The 25,095-nt window shown below is 38.1% G+C and overlaps 2 protein-coding genes across 4 annotated transcripts in view; one reads left to right on the forward strand and one right to left on the reverse strand.

Annotated features, from left to right (window-relative positions):
* The window catches only part of tmc6b (transmembrane channel-like 6b), a 28,381-nt gene extending 21,515 nt beyond the window's left edge, over positions 1-6,866 (forward strand). For all 3 annotated transcript variants that reach the window (XM_046857895.1, XM_046857894.1, XM_046857896.1), the window contains exons 11-21: positions 105-260; positions 755-918; positions 1,353-1,440; positions 2,172-2,269; positions 2,396-2,491; positions 3,037-3,112; positions 4,091-4,224; positions 4,344-4,520; positions 4,639-4,717; positions 5,486-5,581; positions 5,717-6,866. In XM_046857895.1, coding sequence (XP_046713851.1) covers positions 105-260; positions 755-918; positions 1,353-1,440; positions 2,172-2,269; positions 2,396-2,491; positions 3,037-3,112; positions 4,091-4,224; positions 4,344-4,520; positions 4,639-4,717; positions 5,486-5,581; positions 5,717-5,734 — 1,182 coding nt within the window. In that variant the 3' untranslated portion in view covers positions 5,735-6,866. The remainder of the gene's footprint in view (positions 1-104; positions 261-754; positions 919-1,352; positions 1,441-2,171; positions 2,270-2,395; positions 2,492-3,036; positions 3,113-4,090; positions 4,225-4,343; positions 4,521-4,638; positions 4,718-5,485; positions 5,582-5,716) is intronic.
* Positions 6,867-7,656: 790 nt separating this feature from the next.
* Positions 7,657-23,875, reverse strand: notum1b (notum, palmitoleoyl-protein carboxylesterase b). The gene is made up of 11 exons (XM_046856809.1): positions 22,957-23,875; positions 18,550-18,602; positions 18,354-18,449; positions 16,409-16,469; positions 14,087-14,145; positions 12,830-12,932; positions 10,867-11,058; positions 10,684-10,781; positions 10,426-10,573; positions 9,911-9,958; positions 7,657-9,775 (listed from the first exon to the last, which is right to left on the reverse strand). Exons 1-11 carry the CDS (start codon positions 23,268-23,270, stop codon positions 9,460-9,462), a joined length of 1,488 nt encoding a protein of 495 aa, XP_046712765.1. The 5' UTR covers positions 23,271-23,875; the 3' UTR covers positions 7,657-9,459.
* Between the last annotated feature and the right edge of the window lie 1,220 nt (positions 23,876-25,095).

The following is a 25,095-nucleotide window of genomic DNA, read 5'->3' on the forward strand; positions in this document are numbered from 1 at the left end:
ATTGCAAATTAATGCTCAAAAATATGTATCTTGTTATAAAACCTATAAAAGCATGTAAGCATTGCTGATGTAGACCTTTCTCTCACTTTGTATGATATGTGTAGGAGTTACTAGCAGAGGTGACTCGTAAGAAGGAGAAGTCTACATTCTTGCAGCGCATGTCAATTCTGTCTATCCAGCTTCTGGCCTGGGTTATATGCGTTGTGATCACTGTAGCGTGTTCCCTTGGCGTGTACTACTTCTCAGAGTATATGCACACGGTAGGAAGCATACACTCTCACACGTTTATAGAGATTTGCTGTTAAACCTTCCATGTAGCAAACTATACTTGCTAGTGCGCTCAATTCTTTCATAAACTACTCTGTTCACTCTTATCACTTGTTGCAGTGAGCATGGCCTGTTCTGATTTTTTCCGATTTAGGAAAGAATCGGTAGATGATGAAAAATGTACAGGTTGCTATGTCTTTTACTGTTTTAACCTAATTCATGCCGTCTTGTTCCTTGATCTAAGTGCTTTAAATTAGCTTCCTTGATTTTACAATCACTCGCTGTCTCACTCTGATTTGTCTGCATTTTTCAAGAATAGGCAGTATCTGTTACACTTATGTAAGTCAGTAGGGGAACATTCTGAACAACAGGCCCAGAATTCCAAAGTTGTGTGTGCATGGTTGCCCCCTCAGGCTTATGACTTGGCTTTCTGAATTATGTCTCCAGATGTTCTGATCTGTATTCATGTATTTCTTCCTGTCTGCAGAAATATGCAAAAATCAGCAATGACCTGTGGAAGGAAATTAGCCTGCTGGCTCTGCCTGTAGTTGTGTCCTCGATTAACCTGCTTTTGCCCGGCTTCTTCAATGTTGTGGCCTGGATGGAAGACTATGAGTCACCATGCACACGCAACTATGTTGCCATTTTCAGGTAGTTTTTAACTGACATTGATTCCAGGTACAGTTTTAGTCACAGAGTATTTTCTTAGAAATTACAACACACCTCATATCCTCTATATGACGCATGATTCCTTTAACACTTCCTAGTAAGCTAGTCTCATAACCTCTGTAATTTTACTGGTGTCTGGATTTTCCCTTCTCTCACTCTTAACACCTGAACCAACAGTTATGCAGTGTTGAGCTTTTCCATATTAAAAGTATGAATTTAAAATGTTTCTCATGATTCTCAGGAATTCTTATTGTTAGAAACTATTACTTAACATTTGCTTAAGCATTTACTGGTATAGCATTTACATAATTTATTATATATTGCTGTTAGATTAAAGAATGATTTCCAAAACACCTATTTGTCATATTCTTGTATGTATGTTATGTCTTTTTTTTTTTTTTTTTTTTTTTAAACAGGAATTTAATGTTGAAAGTGAGTGTGCTTGGAGTCTTGTGTCATCATTGGCTTAGTCGTGTGCCGTCTACTGAAACGAAATCAAACGAGGTGAGAGATTCACATGGTATTAATTACAGTATATAAATCCTGCACTGAGCTCAGTGTATTCAGCTGCTGTTTTGGTTGGTAAACATATGTTAGGGGTGGGGAAATGTGACGTTATAGAATTGTAATAAACGTGATCCGGTTAATGCTGGTTAATTTCTTTGACCATGGTTTCTGTCTGTAATTTAAATGAGGTTTTATATTAATACTCATTGTAACAAGTTATTGTTTCTACAGTAACTGTTTATAGACAGAGACTTGTATGAAGGACTTCCCTCACAATCTTTGGCAAAAGCAAACAAATATTAATTGAGGTTATTGAAAGGAGCATCAAGTCAGCTGTTGCTTTGGGTTTTAAGTTATGGGAAACACTCCTCAGATTTGGAGTCTAAAGAGGTCCTGATATCAATGGACACCTCATTTGGCTGCTTTAGGCAATTTATTGAAAACAGTAATTATGTATAGCCTAGAAACAAAAAGTGCCATATCACTGATGCAAAGATATAAAAGACGAAATGAGCCAGAATACTAATATTTATTAAAGTAGTCCAGCAGACATGCAGAGCCATGCCATGAGAACATGTAGTGTAGGAAAGGGTGGTCATAAATTACCCAACACTGGCACAAGGTTTAGCTTGAACCCCACATGTTTGATTATACATTATATATACGAGTGTGTGTGTGTGTGTGTATGTGCACATGTGTGTTTATATGCTGTTTTATGTTCTTGTCAGTGCTGGGAGAGTTTTGTAGGGCAGGAACTATACAGATTCCTGCTAATGGACTTTGTCTTCACAATACTCAATACCTTTTTTGGGGAGTTTCTGTGGAGGTGAGCTCTCTGTCCTACTGTACCACCTAAACATGACACACTAAGTAATCTAAAACCATGCAGCATTTTACACTACAGAGAAACAGTTTGCTTAAACTGACATGTTTACATCTTCTCTTCATATAGATTGTTTTCCCAAAAGGTTTTGAAGAAGGAGAGAAAGCCGGTGTTTGATATTGCCCGGAATGTTCTTGAGCTTATATATGGACAGACATTAGCTTGGTAAATCACATATCCCATATTGCCATGCTAAATGGAGTTAAAATAAGTGGAGACGGCAAGATTGATTAATTCTGGATGTGTGTTCTTTACACACTACTAGAAGCATAGCCTTTGCTGCCACATAAATAGCAGAACTGCAATCAAGTGCAGTAAAACAAACAACCTTATCATATTCTTGCCCCAAAATACTATTAAACCACTAATCACAGTGGTTTTTTTATTTTTAAGATTTACTGACTTGAAGAAAATTATGTATTTCTTAAATCTATTCTTGATAAATGCTTCAGTTACAGGGCATATTCAGAAGACATTTACATGACAAACGATATCATTTTCTGTCTTCTCCATTTTTGCTGAAATGCGATCATTCAGCATACTCCAGACTAGACCGGAAATCATTCAGGAACTGGGTTCACACTTTAGATGTGTTAATTTCAAGTTCCCTAGAACACTGACAAATGTGCCTCTTGTTTCTGTTTGAATTATACACATCATATTGCAATTGTGTTTACAATACAGCTAATATGTTGTGTGATTGTGTGCAGGTTGGGAGTGCTGTTTGCACCCCTTCTGCCTGCAGTGCAGGTTATCAAGCTGTTCTTGCTTTTTTACATGAAAAAGGTATGTTAAAAATATTTAGTTTTGAAAGTTGAATGTAAATGTATATATGAATCAGTATCGCCTGTATAAGGTCACTACACAGGGTCATAAATGATAATATTGTGGAGCCTCCACAGAGCAGCACACTTCCAATATCAAATTAAATCAAATTTTATTTGTCACATACACGCATATGACATGCAGTGAAATGAAAGAAAAATAAGGCAGATAAATAAAAAGCATAAACTATGTAAAAAATATTTTATATATATATATATATATATATATATATATATATATATATATATATATATATATATATATATATATATATATATATATATATATAATAATGAACAAAGTGGATATACAAGGTATGCTTATGACCATAAACAGTAATCACATAAGGTGGTTGATGTGATTGTCCTTAAAGTAACCGTGTGCGGTGAGGTGTGGTGTGGTATAAAGTGCACTGTGCTGTGCAAGTCCACAGTTAAAGTGACAGTCCAGAGATTAAAGTGTTGTAGTGCGAACAGAAAAAAATAGCAGAAAAGTGTGGCGGTGGAGAGAGTGGACTAGTTTTTAGATCCTGGGTGTTTCCTGGTTCAAACTTCAAATGAAGTTAAATATATGTATTTGTATGTAAAATATTTATAAGTGATGATATTACTGGGTTTGATTCTTTATTTGGATTGGTTAGATTTAATTTTATTTATTTGTCATTTTAGAGAAACACACAATTTTATAATTCTTACACTTGAGCAGTTGAGTGTTGAGGCCTATGCTCTAGTGTCTAGAAGTAGGAGCTTTGTGGTGTGGAGATTTTAATTCTTAACTTTCAGATCAGAATCTCAACGTCTTAACCACTCACACAGAGCTTCCATGGCCCTGTTTTTTTTTTTTTTTTAAAACTACATTACATGTAACTTTTAAATAGGTACAAATGTCTGGCAAATTGCTGTGGGATAATCTCCCTTTCATTTACATTTTCTCTTGTAGACAAGCCTGATGATGAACTGTCAGGCTCCCAGAAAGCCATGGAGGGCGAGTCAGATGACCACATTCTTCATCACCCTCCTCTGCTTTCCCTCTTTCCTGGGTGCATCAGTGTGTGTCACCTACACCATGTGGACGTGAGTTAACAAGTCGTACACAAAATGTGATTTGATGTTCTCATGATTTATCATTAAACTTCCTCCTTCTTTCTGCCCCCCTTTTTTCCCACATGTTCTTGCATGTTCCTGTGGTGCAGGATAAAACCATCTGAGCAGTGTGGGCCTTTTCGTGGCCTCAACACAATGTTTCAGGCAGGAAAAAAGTGGGTAGAAGAGCTGGCCAAGGATAACCCTAAATTGACCTGGCTCACCTGGGTTCATACATACCTGGTGGAGAACCCTTTCTTTCTGTTTCTCGCTGCTGGAGTCTTCCTGTATGTCATACATCCTTATTCTGTCATTTAGCAGACCACAGTCAAAATAAACCTGCTGTTTGAAGAGAAGATAAATGAACTAAAAACATGACTAATACACCTTTTTCATCTTCTCTAGAATTATAATCTACTTTCACAGCCAGGTGGTGGATGGACAGAGGAAGATTATTGAGCTGCTACAGGAACAGATTGAAAATGTAAGTGTGTGAATAAAACGTTTTTTAAAGATGCTGACAAGACGTATTAGCGTACATCAGCGGAAGTATTTCCACACGTATTAACCTGGGAGGAGAATGGCCATTTAGTAAAAAAAACCAGACTTTCTTTTCTTTACTTTGTAGTATATTTTTACCTCCTAGATCATGTGCATTTGAAATGAAATCTATAAAGTGTAAAATTCTTTCATCAAAACTTAATCATTCAATCTGGTTGGTTGCTTATTTTATAATTTAACAATTAGTGATATATCTATGCTGGCTACAAACAAAACAAATCGACAAAACAGAGCTGTTCCATGCACTAGAGGTTTTTGAGGTTTTTTTGCCAATTGATGAACCAATGCTTTGGACCCTTGGGGATGATTGTAATACTATGACTATTTATATACAGATTCTTTGATATTTATTGAAATGAATTTCAATAATTTTTCTTTGTTTTTATGGGAGGTGTTTTGGTTTACAAAAAAAATTTATTAACTTTTCTATTAAAGTTTTCAGCCGTCAGTGTAAAAAAATAAAATAAAAAATTAATAAACCAAACCAAAAAAAGGTCCTACGTTATATTAATCGTTATTTGGCTTATATTTGGGCTAAGACTATTTATTTGTTTCTTTTTTTTTCTATTTATTTTAATTATCATTTTTGATTTTCGCTACTGTTTATTTAATTCCTAACTATTAGCTGTGATTATGGCTTCTTTTATTGTTTACTAAATAAAGTCATAACTCATTACATTCTCATGATCAGGAGGGGGAAGACAAGAAGTTTCTCATCACTAGATTACAAGACATCCATGAGCAGAAACGTCCAAATTTTCAGAATCGCAGCAGGACAACCACAGAGGTTTGCATGTCTCATCCCTCTTTTAAACATGTATACACACACAACACAATTAGTTCTTATCAAAAGCCTGATCTGAAGATAGCGACATGGTTTTCCCATTTTTCAAATCCAAATTTCTGGATTTCTCTATTTCAGGAGTCAAGTTTCACATGATTTAAAGTCGTCTGCTTCTCACCTTGAGAAGTGTGGAGTTGAAGCTGGAAAAGTCTCTCCCTGCTGTCCTGAAGCTGTGCTGCAAGTTCTCCAAAGCCATTACAACAGCCATCTCTAGGGCATCAGACCAACTGATGGACATGACTTTTACTGGACAACACAAGCATTTTATTGCTCCTCAAAGGATTCTTTTAAAAAATATATTTACAATTTCAACTGGTGTCATCTTGCAGAAACTTGCACATTTCTAGATGTTTTCTAGTAAAACTGCTTTTAGTTTCAAAAACAAGGACAGTGTAGGAAAATGTTGCCACGGGAAACAAAATGCAACATATGCACCTGAGAAAGCACATAATTATATAAACAAGTCTGTGAACAAATATTTACATATTGCTCATCTTATTCTAAAATGTGAATTAATGTTGTATTTAAAATATAAGGTTATAACTGTATCTCAGTGCAATGTATATGGTTGCTACTCGCACACAAAATGGGCAGAACCACTAAAAAAGAGATATTTTGATTTTAGTTTGGGACTTTTGGGGTCTGTTGTTCTGTAAATGATTTTATTGATTTTTCTATGACTCCGTTTTAAATAGTAATAAAAAAAAAGGCTGAATTTAGGTTAAGTTTGTTACACGGCTCAAGATCAGCAGTTTCCAAACAGTTACGCCTTGACATGACTGCAAAGGGTGACAGTATTTTTTTATCACAACTGGAAGTTCTCTTACAGACAGCATTTTGGTTCAAAAAAAATGTTAAACTTTGTAAACTAATTTGAGTGCAATTGTGGTTTTGCTATAGCTATAATCTATTATTTACTATATTATTTTAGACATTTTATTTTAGATGCAGTTAGTACTTGAAGCGGCATTATTCACATCCTAGCCTTTGTATCTTATCTGGAGGCGTTATATGTGGACAAGGTGTTTTTTAGTTTTGTCTTCCATCATGATCATGAGTGTTTCAAAACAAAACCATTTTATTTAAGAGTACATCAGCCCCAGGGAATCTGTCATGTGAAGCCAGGGTGCCTGTGGGTGTTATTTTTTCTATTTAATTTTTTACAATGTATATACAATTGTGAAAAATCATAAATAAAAAGCTTCCACAAGCCAAGGTTTCAATTCCATTGAAGTAGTAAAGTGTTTGTTTCCTTAGCAGTATCTTCTTCCGGCTTCTACCATTAGGGGTCGCCACAGCGTATCATCCGTCTCCATACCCCCCTGTCCTCTACATCTGCCTATTTCAACCCAACTACCTGCATGTCTTCCTTCACCACATCCTTAAACCTAATCCTTGGCCTTCCTCTTCTCCTCCTTCCTGGTAGCTCCATCCTCAGCATTCTCCTACCGAGATACCCCATGTCCCTCCTCTGCACATGTCCAAACCATAGTTTCCTTAACAGCATCTCCTGAATTTAATAAGACACAAGCTGCAACGTACAGAGAAACCACTAGACACTGAAGACTTGGAAAACTTTCTGATCTTTACAAAGCACTGATACTGGAAACTCCTTCCATACTTTTTTAACATCTTTCAGAAAACTTCATCTTATCAGTTCCTGTTTGTTGTTAATTGTTGCAGGCCATGCTTTATAAATGTGGATTACATGGCATGTCCAGAAAGTCCGACAGAATACAACAAAATACTGTTTAGCTAGTTGACATAAGCATTATCTAAATCACATGACCTGTATTTACACAATGTATACACTGCTCTGCTGATAATTGATGGAGTGCATGCCTAAGTTCAGTAAAACCCAGTAAACTGTTTAACATATCTGAAGTCTATGTGTGCATGGCATGAAAGCAAAATACCCTCACCTTTCAGTAAAAAAAAGTATCGACACACCCATGCAGGACTTCCATTGTTTGTCATTAAAAAGAACGTGGAAACCGGTAAACATATTTTGCCATGAGTATAATGTATCTTAAAGATTTATTACAAAGACATGCGATCAAAACAGCCAAGAAAAAAAGTGAAAAGGTATGTACACTTTACAAAGAATCTCTTCTCTGTTTCAGTTACTCATAAATATGATTCACAAAATAAAATAAATAGATAACTTCATCAGTGTTACTTAAGCTTATCTTCTCTTTAGGAACGTTACAAAATATGGAGTTTAAAGGCTGATTCTTTGTTCTTTGAGAATAACGTGAGTTTCTCTAAAATGAAAAATAATACAATAAAAAATGCCCATGAGCTTGTGTTGGGTAAACAGCGCCTCCTGTGTTCGCAGTCTCTTCCGTCCTCTGGTGGAGTTTACAGTCCGGCACATCCTGAGGAAACTGGGTCATTTCCTTTTACAGTTCAGTGAACCACTGTTGTGAAGCTGTTAAAAAAAAGTGCTATTTTAAAATGACTGAACCTAATTTAAATGTTCTTGTAGCACCACAGGGCTTCCTTTTGAACAGTCTGTCTTCTCTGATGCTGCCATGGTCCTGCTGTACAAAGTCAAAGTCAAAATCCAGACATGAGTCAATGTCCAAAAAAAAAAAAAAAAAACCCTGTTCTTGAGCACGACATCATGAGACCCAATGAAAAGACCCCTTGCTGCAGTTTGTTCGAGGCACCAGTAGGGGGTGTTAGGAAAAAAAACAAAAGCTTATAGTTACAGTGAAACTACCTCCACATGGCTTTGAAACAGTGAGGTCTGGAGAGCTGGAGGGTTACCCGTCCCGTTATCATTAAACATTTTAGCTATGCAAATATATATTATATATGTCTCAGTGGGGATTTTGCATCCTCGGTTAAAACACAGACTCTGTATATCCTCAGCAAAGAAATACAAAGAGAGGAAAAAGAATAAACATCATTCGCAACCTGATCGCAATCAACCGTAGTGTAGTGTTTGTGTGATTACAACAGATATGAATTTGACTGTACTGAGAAAAGTTGATTCAAACTCACTAGTCAACTAATTATATAGAAACAAATATTTAGACTTTCATTCATTTTCACTAAATTCTAGGTTGTGGTTGTGGTACACACTTGATAGGTCTTTTCTGACGAGGGAGGAAACCAGAGAACCCAGATGAAGTCCATCTTCTCTCTGTGCATAGGTAAACATTTTCACAGATGCACAGGGAGAACAAAAGGAGACACCAGAGTTTAACCGGAACTGAAAATCCAACCAAGGAACCTAGCAAGATTGCTGCACACCCTGCTGTTCCACCATAGCACTCGTTTTTATATAATCCATTTCTGAATCTTCACACAGAGTTTCATGTGCAAAGTAGAGACTGATTTTCTGAGACGGTGCTTGGATACCTAAAACCATTAAATATGTTTTTAAATGTATATTTCTACTCTGTTGTGTTGGAGATTTGGTTCTCACTTTTTTTTTGCAATTTAAATGCAACTATTGAAGCAATGATTTAAATTTACATGGTTGTGTATTTGAGACATTTTTGACTGAGTCGGCAACTGTCCTTATGAAAGTGAGTTTCTGGTTCTCCTTTTCTCAGCATTGTCTAATTCTTTGTCTGGTAAGCACACGTACACTACAGATGCTTAAGGCTGAAAATGGCATCTTCCTATAAAATGAATCCACATCCTTGTAAAGGGATTGTCAATATCTTTCATTTACAACTGACTCTTCTGGTCATTTTGCCCTTTTGCTGCTTAACTCATTCTCTGGTAATGTAGTGTGTGTAGAGTGTGTGTGCGTGTATGTGTGTGTGTGTGAGTGTGTATTTCCCTTCAGCTTCATTGTATGTGGCTTAGTTGCCATTATTGAGCATGCCTAATAGCGTGCTAGCCTCCATGCCCTGCTGCTGCGCCATTCGCTGCACATCAAAGCCCATATGAGTGAGGAACTGGATGACGCTCATTTCCTGTCCAGTCATCTGATCTCGGATTGTAGGGCACGTCGGGTTGCAGTGAGGCCACGGGCAGCTGTCGATCAGATGCAGTGGGCATGCACGAGGAGGAGATCGCTGACTGCTGTTGTTGCGAAGGCTGTTCTGGAGGCTGCGGTCCCAGCACTGCAGAGCACGAGGTAGAGACGTGCCCTTCACGTGCACGTCCATCCAGTAACTACAGACAGAGTGATGCATACAGATATTCAAAGAAGGGGCTGCAGGCTGACTAAAGAATAAAATTATCATCCGTATTAAGAGAAAAAAATATAATTAAATAAAAATAAATAAATAAATAAATAACAGTACTCACTTTCTCGTGATAATCTCGTGTGATAAACAGGCAGGTGCGAACATGGCCCTGTCGATGACAAACAAAATTCTGTTCAGAGTTTATCATTTATACGGGATCAATAAATCCACAACATAAATTCTTTTTTTTTTTTATTTGCTCATTTGTAAATGAGCATGAGATTATTTGTGGCTTGACATTAATACCACAGCTATATTTCTGCTAATATCACTGTAGTCATACTGCTTTATTTACTCCCAGCAAGTTGTATGTATATAGGATGTAATGTGTATAGGACAAGTGAAAAGCCTCTTGTAGTCTATAATCATGTTCCATCATGCAAATAAAGGAGATACAACATCACTTTTCTGAGTTATGTCAGGGCACTTTATCATTTGCATATTTACCAAAATTGGATTCCCCCACTACACACACACACACACACACACACACACACACACACACACACTTCTTATCTCTGCCAATTTGTCTTTTAGTATCATATAGTTTCCACCGCTCATTTTGTTTTTACTTACGGGACATCTTTGAGAGTGTTCCTGAGCTCGATGCCCAGGTTCTGTATATAACGCCACTGGCCTTGCTGCACCGGCTGCCCCGTAAGGTGAATGTTATCAACAGTCAGTTGAGCCTCATCGAACAACCACTGCACAACAAACACCGGACCTGAGAGAACATGAGACAGAGAAAGGATTGAGTTTAGGATGTGGCAAAACTTATTTCGATCTTTGCCTTTTTAAACATAAAAGCACTAGAGGGCAGCAGTTCTCACATACTTTTCAGGGTAGGGTAGACTTTATATCCGAAGAAGCAGTTCCATTCTTCTCCTATGTGAGCCAGTTTGCATCGCTCAGGTACAACACTGCCCCAGTACCTACAGTACAGAAAACAACAGGAGAAATTTAATCTTCTGTACAGCGGTTTGTTTTCCACTTTTTTCCTCTCCACCATCACCTTACCTGATGCCCCTTTTGATTGCCTCGGTTGGAGCACAACCCAGGGTGTCCACACAATCTGTGCAGCGGTACTGCTTGTTGTCCAAAAACCATCCTGAGTCGGCCAGCCCTCGCACCTGAACCGAGCCGTGCCCCAGACTCTTTAGGAGTTCAGCCACAGGGTCTACATTCAGCAGAACACCTGTACCTCCAGCACTGATCAACACATACACACCGTTATAGATTAGTGACATTTTAAACATACATTTTGTTTCATTATTTCCTATAAGAGAATATTTAAAATATGTAAACACTGCATTAGGGTTTTTTTTTTTTTTTACATATTTGGCTTTTTTTCCATCCTAAAAGTATTCAGCTAAAAATGGTATTAATTATCTCTTTCTCTGAATTTCTTATTTGTTCTCCGTCTATGTGATTACTGAGCATGAGAATGTACAAGGATTTTCAAAAACAACCTACTACCTTGAAGAAATAACTAAACAGCAGCTTAGCAACTACTAAACACCAGTAGTTCTGACAAGCCTTCAGGGCATTTAACTGTTCTAAAAGTTTTGAGGTGAAAAGTCATCTCTTCATTACTTCCCAAGCAAGAGCAGAAGAAAAGTGATTAAGGCTGTCAAAAGTGACCTGTAATCTTGAGTGCAATTATGAGAGTAAATTACACAGATGTTTTTATTTTCTATTATTTATGGTCATAGGCCATTTTATATCCATCTTTATGGATAACCACTTAAAAAAGAAGTTGACTTTTTGCCTTTAATCATTAGCCTTTTTTTTCATTGCCATGTGATTCTTATTGTGTGGACAGAGGTTTGGGCCAGTTGTTGTGATTTGGGTGTTCAGAACTGGCATTTATACAACAATTCAAACCTAAGAACAGATTTGAGAAATGATGCATGACCAGATCTGCATCTGATTCGTTAAACTGTCGTGTAACATCAAAATGAGTAGTGAATTGAAGACAAATGTTGAATGAGTTTCAGCTGCATCGAAACAAACAAATTCACCAGTTTATCCTCATATACAGTATGTTTAATTTATATGCAATGTAGGCTATTTTACACAGATGTGAGCTCTCATCATCAATTATCCAATCATGTGGCAGCAGAGTAGTGTATACAATTGTGTAAATACAGGTCTAGTTCATATTTGCATGTTCTGTGATGCTTTCCTGCTTATTACCTAAAAAGTAGTTATATAGGTTACAACTCCAGTAACCTAAATAGAACTGCCAGTCTATCCACTGGACTCTAATCAGGTTTAGTAACAATACTGCCAATCACTGGATGCTATTTTAATACCATTATGTGTAGAGACTGTGTAGCACAATGTGTGGACTGAAAACCAGCCCTTCTGGCACCAACAACCATAGCAAGGGCCAAATCGCTAGGGTTCAAAAATATTCCCATTCTTATATCTCATGTGAACCTTAACTGAACCTCTGACCTGCATGAGCTTATCCATTGCATGTTTGTCATGTGATCAAATGATTGCAGGAACATTACGTTGTACGCAGTTGTTCCTAATAAAATATAGAGAGATTGTATTCAGAACAGTATAAAAGTGTACCATGTTTTATTCCTTGCACATCTTCATAATAAAACCATACTTCAATCCTCAGATCTACTGTGGAGCATTTTTCAGGTGTGTAAAATAGTACCCTTTGATCATGCACATACTCCTGAATGAATGTTGAAAAAGATATTGACCTTGAAATGTGTGTACACTTCGGATTTGACCACACAAAACTTTGATGAAACCAATTTATCTGTCCTACTTCAACAATTCAGTCTACATTTTTCCTTTCTAAAGGCTTCCAAAACACGAAGCAAGAATTATGTGTATTTTTATGGTTTGGTGCAGGTGTGCTGAGGTGTGAGGGTATAAAACTGTTGACCACCTGGAAAATTGGTTGGGGAAAAAAAAACAGTAAACATGAAAACACCCAGACACATAGTGTACTGACCTGCTCCCAGCTAGCAGCAGGACTTTTGCATTATCCAGGCCTTTTGTTAGGAGCTCCTTCACAACTTCCTGTATGATCAGGGATCCCATGAATGCATAGTCGTCTAAATGCACAAACATAAGATGCGTTAAGAGGCGTTAAACACAGACAGCTCTGCTGTCATGCATGTATAAAGGAATTGAATGGGTTTGCTATGGTATATTGCTTATTTTCTGCCCATTAAATTCATATAAAACAGATGCAACAATAGTTGGGGCCAAGATAGCACGACACCAACTTTTTGAACAGAACATTAGCTCCAGAACTGCATTCTATTATTTAAGCACGTGAGCATGTTCCTCACCACTAGTCCATATGACTGTAACTTAACTATTGCCCGACACTCCAGTTTAAACTGTTCTGCTGCATGCCTAAATAAGCTACAGCTCGTCCAGAGTGCTGCCAGAGTGCTTACCAGATCCAGGAAGTTCGATCACATTGCTCCAATCTCATCTGACCTACACTGGAAATTCTGTATCGATTTCAAATTGCTATTCCTGTCATCAATCCTTACATGGCCCAGCACTTTACTCTCTATCCAACTTTCTCTCACATGACTTCGGCTTGCAATTCAAGAATTAAAAATATATAACTTAACAGATGGTTAGGAGTTTATTTACAGAGCACCATTTTTAGAGAATCGAATCTGAGAGCCTCTAATTCACTTATCATTCAAAACTCTACAGTAGAAAAATATACTTGTTTAACATAACTTATAACCAGCAGCTGTACCATCTAATCTTGTTTTTGAAAAAAATATATGTATCTATTTTCTTTTTTCCATATGAGAGGAGCAAAATATTTCTTTCTGAAGCAGTCATTTTTAACTGAAAGGTGCTGTATAAATAGATTTGATTCAATCCAGTTCACTTAATCCAGTTTTATCCTGTTCTTCTTCAGATTCTGTAATGGTCTTTGATTTGTTAGTTGTTTTCCACATGAAAAAAAAAATGCCATTTCCATCCTGAAAACTGAATTTTTTTTTATGAATTATTTACTATTTCAGAGATAATACAATATGTCCTAGTGACCCACACGTGTGAATAAAAGAAAAAACATATGAGGCAGCATACAACTGTTAGTCCTGTCAGCCAGCTGGTGTTTTCACCACTACGATATTAACACGGAATTTGAAGTAAAGTCAAATTTTATCCTTCTTGATAATCTTTTGCACTTTGCGGATTAGTAGAGTCAAGTGTTAATGGACAAATCACTCACTTTCATCTGTCTTTGGTGAGGCTCCACTCCACACATCACTAGAGCAGTAAGGAATGAATCTGCAATACACAAAATACAGCACAGGACAGTCAGACACACCAGGATAGTTTACATGCACAGCAATCATTTATTATGATTCATGAATAGAAAACAAGAGAAAATAAATCTAAAAACTATGTAAATTATGTTTCTGTTTGTGAAAACTGCTTCCTGTGAGTATAACTTCTTCTTCTTCTTCTTCTTCTTTCGGCTGCTCCCATTAGGGGTCGCCACAGCGAATCATCCGTCTCCATACAACCCTGTCCTCTACATCTGCCTCTTTTACACCAACTACCTGCATGTCTTCCCTCACCACATCCATGAACCTCCTCCTTGGCCTTCCTCTTTTCCTCCTACCTGGTGGCTCCATCCTCAGCATTCTTCTACCAATATAATTCATGTCCCTCTTCTGCACATGTCCAAACCATCTCAATCTCGGCTCCCTCACCTTGTCACCAAAACATCCTACATGCGCTGTCCCTCTAATAAACTAATTTCTAATCTTGTCCATCCTCGTCACTCCCAACAAAAACCTTAACATCTTTAGCTCTGCCACCTCCAGCTCCGCCTCCTGTCTTTTACTCAATGCCACTGTCTCTAATCCATACAACATCGCAGGTCTCACCACAGTCCTATAAACTTTCCCTTTCATTCTTGCAGATACCCTACTATCACAAATCACTCCTGTCACTCTTCTCCACCCACTCCACCCTGCCTGCACTCTTTTCTTTACTTCTCTAACACATTCTCCATTACTTTGCACTGTTGACCCCAGGTACCTGAACACCTCCACCTTTTCCAGCTCTTCTCCCTGCAACCGCATCACTCCACTGCCCTCCCTCTCATTCACACACATGTACTCGGTCTTACTCCTACTGACTCTCATTCCCCTTCTCTCCAGCGCATATCTCCACCTCTCCAGGCTCTTCTCAACCTGCTCCCTACTCTCACCACAAATCACAATATCATCCGCAAACATCATAGTCCATGGAGACTCCTGTCTGACCTCGTCCGTCAACCTGTCCATCACCACTGCAAACAGGAAAGGGCTCAGGGCCGATCCTTGATGCAGTCCAACCTTCACCCTGAACCAGTCTGTCGTACCTACTGCACACTTCACTGCCGTCACACTATCCTCATACATGTCCTGCACCACCGTCACATACTTCTGACACACCTGACTTCCTCATACAATACCACAACTCCTCTCTTGGCACTCTGTCGTACGCTTTCTCCAAATCCACAAATACACAATGCAATTCCTTCTGTCCTTCTCTATACTTCTCCATCAACATCCTCAAAGCAAATAAGGCATCTGTGGTGCTCTTCCTCGGCATGAAACCATACTGTTGCTCACAGATGTGAGATCTGTGAGTATAACTTATAGGTTACATTTTGAGAGACTCCCAGTAGAGCAAAATGGGATATAAACCTAGGTACCTGTGTAACTATCAGATGCATCAGAACACTAAAAAATACAGCACGAATACAAAAATAAAAGTGCGTACATATGTTCTGTAACTTAAAACGTTTCTAATACCCTCTAAATGTTGGAGCCATCAAATATGCAGTGCATTTCTAATAAATTAATCATTTAACCATTAGAGTAAGAGCACATTTATTTGTGTTAAAGGTGTTTTACAGTTAGCATGGCCTACTGCTTAGCAATTTAGCTTATGATGGTAATACTAGAATTTAATATGCCAGACCAAAAAACCCACAAAAATCAGAACAACAAAGGCACTCTTGGCTCACTTGTTCTCATATGCCAGAATAAGTGTTATTTTGTGTATTTGAAACAAGCACAGGTGGCATCATGATATCACGAGTCCTTGCTAATGCTAACTCTAGTTGGACCGGCATTGCTAACCTGGGACAAAGATTTTTGTAAATAAGAAGGAATGAAGGAAGGATTAAGGAGTAAACAAAAATGTACCTTCAAGGCAATACTGTAAAACTTGACACTGCATAATATTTACCTTAATAAATTTAAAATTGTTTGTGTGCACATTTCTACACATACACTTTAGTAAATCAGGGCCATGATTAATTATTTCATTATACATATAACTGAACCTACAGACCTTAGGTGGTCTATTCTACATTAAAGCACGATGTATGGGTGTGTATGTGTGTGTTTGGCTCTGTATTTGTTTAAACACACATCTTGTGTGATGGTAGTAGCTGCGGTTGAGAGAAAGGCAGCATTAATGAGAGCTCTCATTCACAGGGACTGGAAAGGCTTGAGGGTGTGTATGGAGAGTCTTGGTCTAGGGTACTTACACCATGTTTGCATTCCACCAATGTGGATTTTCCTCTGGCTGAGGAGACAGAATCCCTGTACCTAAAACATATACAGAATATATCATCATTAATGCCTTGAAGTGCAAAGTTGTGCTTTTGAACATCAACTGTATTTCATTTCACTCATCTGCTCAGACGCCGATCTAAAAAATAAATTGTACTACCCAAAAACACCCGAAATGCCCTCTTTGACCACAAACTAGAATAAATATATAAAGAGGAAAAACATTCAATAAAATGAACTGCTTCATGTTGCAGTGCTCTGTTTCAAATTCTGAGATCAATGTCACCGCTTAACCAAACTGAGCACCAACAGGAAGGCTTCATGTAACTCTGTGGGTATGTGAGAGAAAGACAGAGTGAGTGAGTGTGTGTGTGTGTGTGTGTGTGTGTGTTTGTGTGTGTGTTTGTGTGTGTGTGTGTTTGTGTGTGCGTGCGTGCGTGCGCGCGTAGGCGTGCATATATGCCTTGGCGGATTTTATTCGAAAAGAACCAGATAAAACGGTTGTGTTTGAAGTCTTAGATTATTTGGTTAAAACGGGAAAAAAATACGTTACATAAGAGAACAGAACAGTGAATCAAAGCAAAGATGCTTTTAGCTCAACACATGGTGTGTTACTCAACCTGATTAAAGAGTCCAACACTTATTTAGTCTAAAGCGACTCACAAACAATTTGGGAGCATAACAGGAGATCTCTATAACAGGAGTTTCTATGTATGCATCATTTGCTCAATCTGTGTTTCTAGACTTATAATAATAATAATAATAATAATAATAACAATCATAAAAATCAGCTTTGGACCTGCCTCATCCCTCTTGATGCTACTGATGCTGCATTTGTAACTTATTAGCTACTGTTATTGATATTTTCATGCTGATACCCTAAAGATTTGCCAAAAAGAGTTTAATGCTTTCTTCAGTGGATCCTTTAGTACTTAAGAACTGCTGGTGTTCTCATTGAAACTATGATGAAGCTGCTTTTTCACAATGGGCCAGTTGTCTGAATTTAACTCTATTTTCTGGGTGGCAAAAGATTAACCGGATTGAGGGAAGCTGGTTTATGTAGTCAAGTCATAAAAAGATTCCATTAAGGAGTTATTATGAAAATGTTAAATTAAACCCAGATATATAATATACATTTTCAAAGTCTGAATTGGACTCCTTTCAAAAACAAATCACTTTAGAGAGAATGTCACCCAAATCCACTAGGTTGAATTTGTGGTTTTCAGACACTTCACATAAAGTTTCATACATTTTCACATGTGGTGCATGTGTTTTTATCTTTAACATGTGAGATTCTTTACAGTAAAGGTTTGTCGTTTCATGTTCATTAAAAAAATGCATACAATTTTACATCCATTTTTTTAGCCACATAATTCATTTATTTATTTGACACTTTTTATATGTATATATTTTTTAGTTATCATTTGTTATTGGCATGATGTAAAGTTTGTTCAATTAAATTTACATGAGTAATTTTAGGGAAGAACATTGCCCCTTCACATATTTCTCAGATAATCACATATGAAAACCATTTGAGCACGTGTTTTATTTAAAGTAAGGGCTTCCTTTTACAGTGTCTTGAAAACACAGGGTTGTTTGTTCAAATTCATAGACTGACAAAAGATTAAGATAGTGTTGGGCCCTTTTGCAAATCTGTTGCACAAAACTCTTGCCTCACTTCTAAACCGATTTTCTTACTTTTATGAATTTGGCAAAACAATAGAGAACAAATTAATCAAAATATTGGCAAAATTCCATCAACAAGCACTGCAATCGTATTGTTTTATCATGAATAATATGCACAAAGGCACTGCCAGAAATCACATGACCTTATAATCTGAAACAAAATAAGCAGACACAAAAAAGCCACATCCTATCTTTGTGGGAAATGAAGGATAGAAAAGAAGCAGCTGAGCTCACCTGTGCGTGTCTGAGGCCATCTGGTAGAGCTCATCAGCCTCCTCATGGTGTCGTACCTGGTGTCACAGTTCTGTTTGCTGAAGCAGTACCATCCACCTGGAAACCGTTTAAACGTCAATTCGCTGTTTCCAAAAAAGCAGACTAAAGCACAATAACGTTTAAGTTTCAAATGAACGCAGTATTGACAGGTACTCACCTTCCAGGAACAGCAACCATCTTCTGCTTCCCCGTGACTCCTTTATGTAGTACCTGCAACCAAATGAGAAATTAATGAGCAACTGCTTTAGATATTAAATTACTCTTCTTCATCTGCCTTCGGTTCTGAAATTCTCATTATGGCAGCTGTTTGGTGTCTATGGCTCTCCAGTGTAACTGAGCTCAGAATTTGAGTGCAAGCCAAAGCCAAAAATGTGTAAAATCCTAAATTTGGTCATTCTCCAGTTCACAAGGACTTTTTACCCGCAGACAAAAAAGCTACCAAATCAATGCTGTGTCACCATATATGAGTGAACAGACACTCATGGCTGGTTAATATGACTTTGATTAACAGTGGAGAGAGTAATGTTGTCCTGCCTACCCAGACTCCCAGCCATGATTAACTGTGGGATCATCAGGATTCAGATTCATTAAAGATGTTCTGTTGGACCACTCACGATCTTGATTGCATCAATCCACATTAGTGTTAATCTCTTGTGTGAAATTACTCTAGATCTGTATCCTAAAAAGATCTATCAAATTCTGAAGTGTATATAGAAACTGGCATTATATGAAAACTGCAAAACCATGCCTGTTTAACGTGGGTCTTTAATCATCAGAACACCTTTGGCAGACGCGAGTAAGAGCATCATATCCACCAGGCTAGGTTTGATCTCCAGGCCAACTGATCTCACAGCACCAGCAACCGAGATCAACCCTTTTCTTTTGTGGATGATAGAAATGCATGTTTATTCCAATCAGTTAAAGTGATTAGACCACCTATTTTGATGACAACACTACATGCTGAATATTATTTCTTCATGTTTCCAGAAACAAAACTTTTATAGAGGGGCCATAATATTTGATTGTTTCCCCACAAGCCTTCTTGAGTCTGGACAGCGCTGCATCTTGCCGGCACCAAAGTCCGCCAGCTTGCATCATATTACCCTCCAAAAAAGCTCTGTGCTCTAACCTTCGCCTTTGATCAGCAAATTGAAACATTTGGGTTTGATTTTACGCTTAAAGCCCTCACTCTCCCTCTCCACATTTTATTTGGAGCACTTTTCAAAGCTCTTGGAAAACTATTAATAATTATCGAATTTCTGGACTACGTGTTGTGGCTTCACAACAGCTAATTACGCTCAATTGGCCATCAGATTTCATTCATTTTTTCTTGGAAAAAGAAGAAATTTCAAAAGTCATTGCAGGGCTTTGGACCAAGAATTTTGTTGCTGTGATAAACAGATGCTTTGGTTGTTTGAGTGGAGTGAAGAGTAAAGCCTGGGTGCCAGGACACGAATCTACAGGTTATTTTGAGAACAGAAGGTTTGCAAAGGGCTCTCGATGTTGGTGTTGTTGCTGTATTTAACAGGCCAACTACTGTTTACTACTGGACTGCGGTAACGTTCATGATGCACCATAGATCAACTCAACACATCTGTGGTTCCATTACTATTTTCTATTTCAAATTTACATTATCGATTAGTAATATATGTCGCTCAACACTTTTCCAGCAGACTTTGTTCCTCCTTACTGTTTAAAGTAGTCAGACTCCCCACTGTGTCTAATTGGTAATGGAAATTAGAAGAGGCACATGCTTTTTGTCCACACAAGCACACAACCAACCATATAGCACATCTCTTTCTGTCTCTATTAAAGGCCGAGTCCATGTGTTCTGTGTTAAAGGAGGGGAAAGTCCACCTCAGTGCCCGACAGCTGCTAAGGAACCACACTTGTTCGCTCACTCAGTGTTCTCTCGCTCTCTTTCGTCCTCCCTTTCAACTGCTTTATCACAGAGATCAAGCAGAAGCGGAAAACCCACCAGAATAAAACCATCAGACACACATTGCGCCAAAGATGAGAGAGTTGCGAATCGTTTCATCTCGGGGATGAGAGAGATGGAGATGGATGGAGGGAGTGAAAGGCGAGGGAGGAGGGTGAGAGAAAGTGACCGTCTGTGTGCAAGGTTCAAACGCTGTGAACCTACATCCTTAGATATCCTCATGTATACATGCTCTGTCTTTAGGAACACACATACACACACATTCACACACGTTCACCAGAAAGCCCTCTTTGATCACTGATTATGCTCAGCAGACAGCTGCGAGTGGGTGTGCGAGTGTGTGTTTAAGGAAATGAATGTAGATGTGGACAGAGAAAATGTGTTTGTATTTGTGTATGGGTGTGCGTGTGCGTGTTACACTCTAAGGATGGCAGCCAGATAGCACTGGATCTGGCGTGGCGCGTTTCTTAGCGTGGAATCCCTTTGATGTGTCTCTGGCCTCGCTAAATAAACTGCAGTGCTTTAACATGTAAGGAAGCGGCATGCCTCGTGCTGTAGACCATGTTCTGGATTAGTTTCGACGTATAGGCTAATGACAGAAAACAGAGCTGCTTTCCAAGAAGTGGTGCAATTTACTCATTTACACAAACCTCAAACACTATTAGTTACTCAGTGATACTCAAGAGTCAGGTGCATCTGACTACTGTTCTCCTGTGAGAAATACTGTAATGAGAATTGTTTAGGACTAAATACAATGACCTAAATGCAGCCAATATGTAAATGGTATAAATAAGCAGTCTGGTATGATGATGCTTCTGTATGCAAAGCAGATTTCTTTCCAGAGCTGATTACTTCTGTCTGAAATATATTCAATGAAACAATCTCCTTCCAGACCATGACTGTGCTTGCGAAATGCAAAGTCACATGCGGTCAGGCGGCGCCATTACCTGTGGCACGTGCCGCAGACATATACAACCTGTTGCTTCAAACGCATAGCAGGAGCCCACAAACTATTTCTGCAAGGCCACAAATTAACTCTGACGTTTCCCATTCAAACCGCAACCCAGCACTCCTCTCTTGACGGCCTGCCAGGCGTCTGCACGTTAAAGATGAGCGTGGAGAATTTTCGTTTCTGCATTCACAGGGTGCTTATTAAACAGTTTTGTCTGGGAATGCAGGGAATTCTCCCCCACTTTTCTTCTTAAATGGAGAATTGAATCCTCTTGACTTTGACTTTGCCATATAATCAAGTGATTCACCTTTTCCTTCACTGGATATTTTAAAGCATCTCCTCAAAGTCTAGTGACAGTAACAGATTGGAATGACAGACCAGTAAATGCTTGTGCGAGTCATTCTCACGAGTGTTTAACGTCACGTCGTTTAGACAGGTTGTCACATACTTTGTGCACTCATGTTTACCTCTATACTGCAATGTTCCTCCACGACATGCTCGCTGTGTATTTATTTAGACAGCTCTCTGCATTTATTGTACTGCCCTGCACAGATCCTGCTGTTTATCCAAACTCAAGTTATATACACAGTGTACACAGCCGCTATCTTGTCTTGTATGCATGCTATTTCCTCACACTCTACACAGGGATATGGATGGAATTACAATAATGTTGAATATGTCTCTAAGAACACATGCTTTGTTTAGTTAACTGAGTAAAACCAACAAAAAAAACATGTGCTCTAGTGTAGCTTTTTATTTCTGATTCAATAAAATGTCATTCTCTTACAGCTATCATGTACACATGCTGCATGTACACAGGCAAGATGTTTTCTAAATCTGAGGATCATTACAGAAGAACACCTCAAGGATGTTGCATGGCATCTTTGTCAACGTCCCAAACCGTGTGCGTTAATATTGATCTGATGTGTAACTGACACACTGGAATCAGATATGCTGTCATTTCGATGCTCCTTGTTTCGTACTGTCATTTTGTCAATATTCATTTGCTTTATGGTGAAGAAAATACTCTTTTTATATACTAGGTTTTCACTTATAATTGTTCGTTTAGGTTCATTTGCCAATGATAAATAGCGCAGGGCTTCGAACAAAAATGAGCTAAACTGCTCACAAAACTAAAAACTGAAAGTGACAATTCATCATTTCAAAAACACAAACATGAGAGATTATGATAAATATATTGATATATCTATATATAAATAAGAGAGAGAGCGAGAGAGAGATCTATATATCTAGAGAGAGAGAAAGAGAGAGAGATCTATCTATCTATAGATAGATCTCTCTCTCTCTCATGCATATACACACACATACACACATATATTATATATATATATTATATAATATGTGTGTGTGTGTATATGAGAGAGAGAGATCTATCTATCTATAGATAGATCTCTCTCTCTCATGCATATACACACACATATATATTATATATATATATTATATAATGTGTGTACGTTATATATATATATATATATATATATATATATATATATATATATATATATATATATATATATATATACACACACACATATACACACACACATATACGTACACACATATACGTACACACACACACACATCAAGTAAAGAGTACCGGGTCTACCCGAGCGGTATACTGGGTTTATTAGATGGGAAGAAGGGAAACCTACCCAGCGGGTGTTCCGTCGTTGCAGGTCACTGAGGAGTTTTCCAAAAAGTGAAGCTTCATTTCATACTCCACCTTTTGCGCTGAGCACGGGTAGAGGGACTGCGCCAGGTTCTTCACCTGCTCCACAAACGTGAGCACGTTGCCGTCCTGCACAGCTGTAAAGTCCAGCGGGAAGCTCTCCGTGGTCTCCGTCCTCTCCCGCTGGGACTGGCGAGTCTGAGTCCGGCCGCCGCGGCCCTTTCTGACCTCCAAGCTTTCAGGCACAAGCAGGACCACCAGCAACACCGCAAACATGACCGGAGCCTGGCTTCCCATCTCCAAACCAAACACGATCAGAATTTATTCCGCAGGATCTCCAAGAGCTTTTTTTTATTTTTTTTGCTCGGGGAAGAGTCTGAGTGACAGCTCACAGTTACCCAATTAGCATAATCACTTCATGGGTTTTCTTCTAAATTCCAGGTTTCCGTCCTCTTATAAATCACTTCTTGAGCATCTAATTATAACAGTGCAGATTCTACAGCTGCTCAAACATCACCAAACTTCATCACACGCCGGATCAAACTGCCATTCAGTTGCGAGTGGAAATGCAGACCACCTGAAACGTCTATACTGGAATTAAAAAAATGAATCATGAAGTTCAATGCTAAAGAAGAAAAAAAACAACACACTGTCTTGATTATTCTTGTGGGTTATAACTGAAGAATTGGGTTAAAAGCAAGACATCCTTTTACACCGTCCATGTCAGTCGTGGATTCATAATTTCCACGCGACAAGCGGTGTGGAGATTTTATTCAAATATTTCGCCCTGTGCTGAACTCTCAGCCAATCAAAACAGTGGGCTGGTCGAAGGGGCGTGGCGTTCCGGCACGCTTGTTTTGTCGTTAGCTGAATCCCCCAATACCCTGTTACTTACTCCCTGTGTGTGTCTCTGTGTGTGTGTGTGTGTGTGTGTGTGTGTGTGTGTGTGTGTGTGTGTGTGTAAATTAGATGGGATTATAAAATACACCATTCTGGATTAAAAGTGTGTTGTGTGGCCAACTGGGAGCTGTTTTGTATTTATTCGTTTCGTTCATTTAATTAAAAACGGTGTTTTCTTCTGTTCTTAAAGATACATTCAGATCCAAAAAGTATTACAGAAGACCTTGACCAGTTTTGTACAGGACAAAGCCTTGCAAATAAATAAATTAATTAATAAAAACGCAATTTAAAGGTACTATTTCAGATGATAAATTATTTATACAGGGGTTCACACAATGGTTTTCTTATTGAAAAAACAAAACAATAGTAAAACAAGGACACAGACACTGGATACACACTCTGAAAAAGTAATTTTAAAGCAGTACTTGGTCACAGGGATGCTACACAATTTTGTGTCTTTATTAAGCATCTTTTACATGGAAATGCAGATACATTGTAAGTTTAAAAATAATGTTTTTAAGTAGGATATACATTCTAAATATTTACTTTTAGTTTATATTTTTAGTTCTTTAGATGCTGCCTTACTGCATCACTGCACCTTTTCTGTACTGGTAATTAGATTTGATTTCAAATGTGTAGAGAAATTTAAGCACAGACAAAGTTTAATGTAACTAAACCCAAACAAATAAAAGGTAAAAAAAAATGTGAATGGTCTTTTTTTGTACAGGATAGTTACATTTATCAGTTTTAGAAAAAAGTCAGGTGCTAGACTAAGACTCTCTGAGGAAGAAAAAATATAGTAGTAAACTTTTAGGAAAAAGTCAGGTCAGGAAAAAGTCAAAAGGAAAAACATGGTAGTAAAGTATACATTCGAAAGTTGTAACTTGTGAGTTCCTATTTAGTTTGTTTTTTTTAATTTTTGAACATTGTAAATGAAAGAACTTTAAAGTCCTGGAGGGACATTAATGAGTCCAGTCTCATTTTCGGTCATGGCTACACTCAGATGATTGTGTTACACCTGACAGCAGTGTTTGGGTGAAAATGTGTGGTAACTGTACGTTTGCAAATCAGCAGGACTAATCTTACAGATCAAAACAAACCGGCTGGAAAAAGCATACAGACGTTCAAACAAGATCTTGTTTCCCTTTCGCAGCACACTTCCTCTGCGTTCGGAGGTTGAGAGGCAAACACTTGCCCTGAAAAGGCCGTTTAAGGGGAACGT

The sequence above is a fragment of the Silurus meridionalis genome, chromosome 9 (assembly GCF_014805685.1).
Source record: "Silurus meridionalis isolate SWU-2019-XX chromosome 9, ASM1480568v1, whole genome shotgun sequence".
NCBI classification, from domain to species: Eukaryota; Metazoa; Chordata; class Actinopteri; order Siluriformes; family Siluridae; genus Silurus; species Silurus meridionalis.

Excerpts from the sequence above, each read along its gene's own strand:
- notum1b (XM_046856809.1), bottom strand. The coding sequence starts at position 23,270 with ATGGGAAGCCAGGCTCCGGTCATGTTTGCGGTGTTGCTGGTGGTCCTG. Across the intron at positions 16,470-18,353 it reads ATGGCCTCAGACACGCACAG|GTACAGGGATTCTGTCTCCT; the intron begins GTGAGCTCAGCT and ends TATATGTTTTAG. Across the intron at positions 10,574-10,683 it reads AGTCTACCCTACCCTGAAAA|GTCCGGTGTTTGTTGTGCAG; the intron begins GTATGTGAGAAC and ends ATGTTCTCTCAG.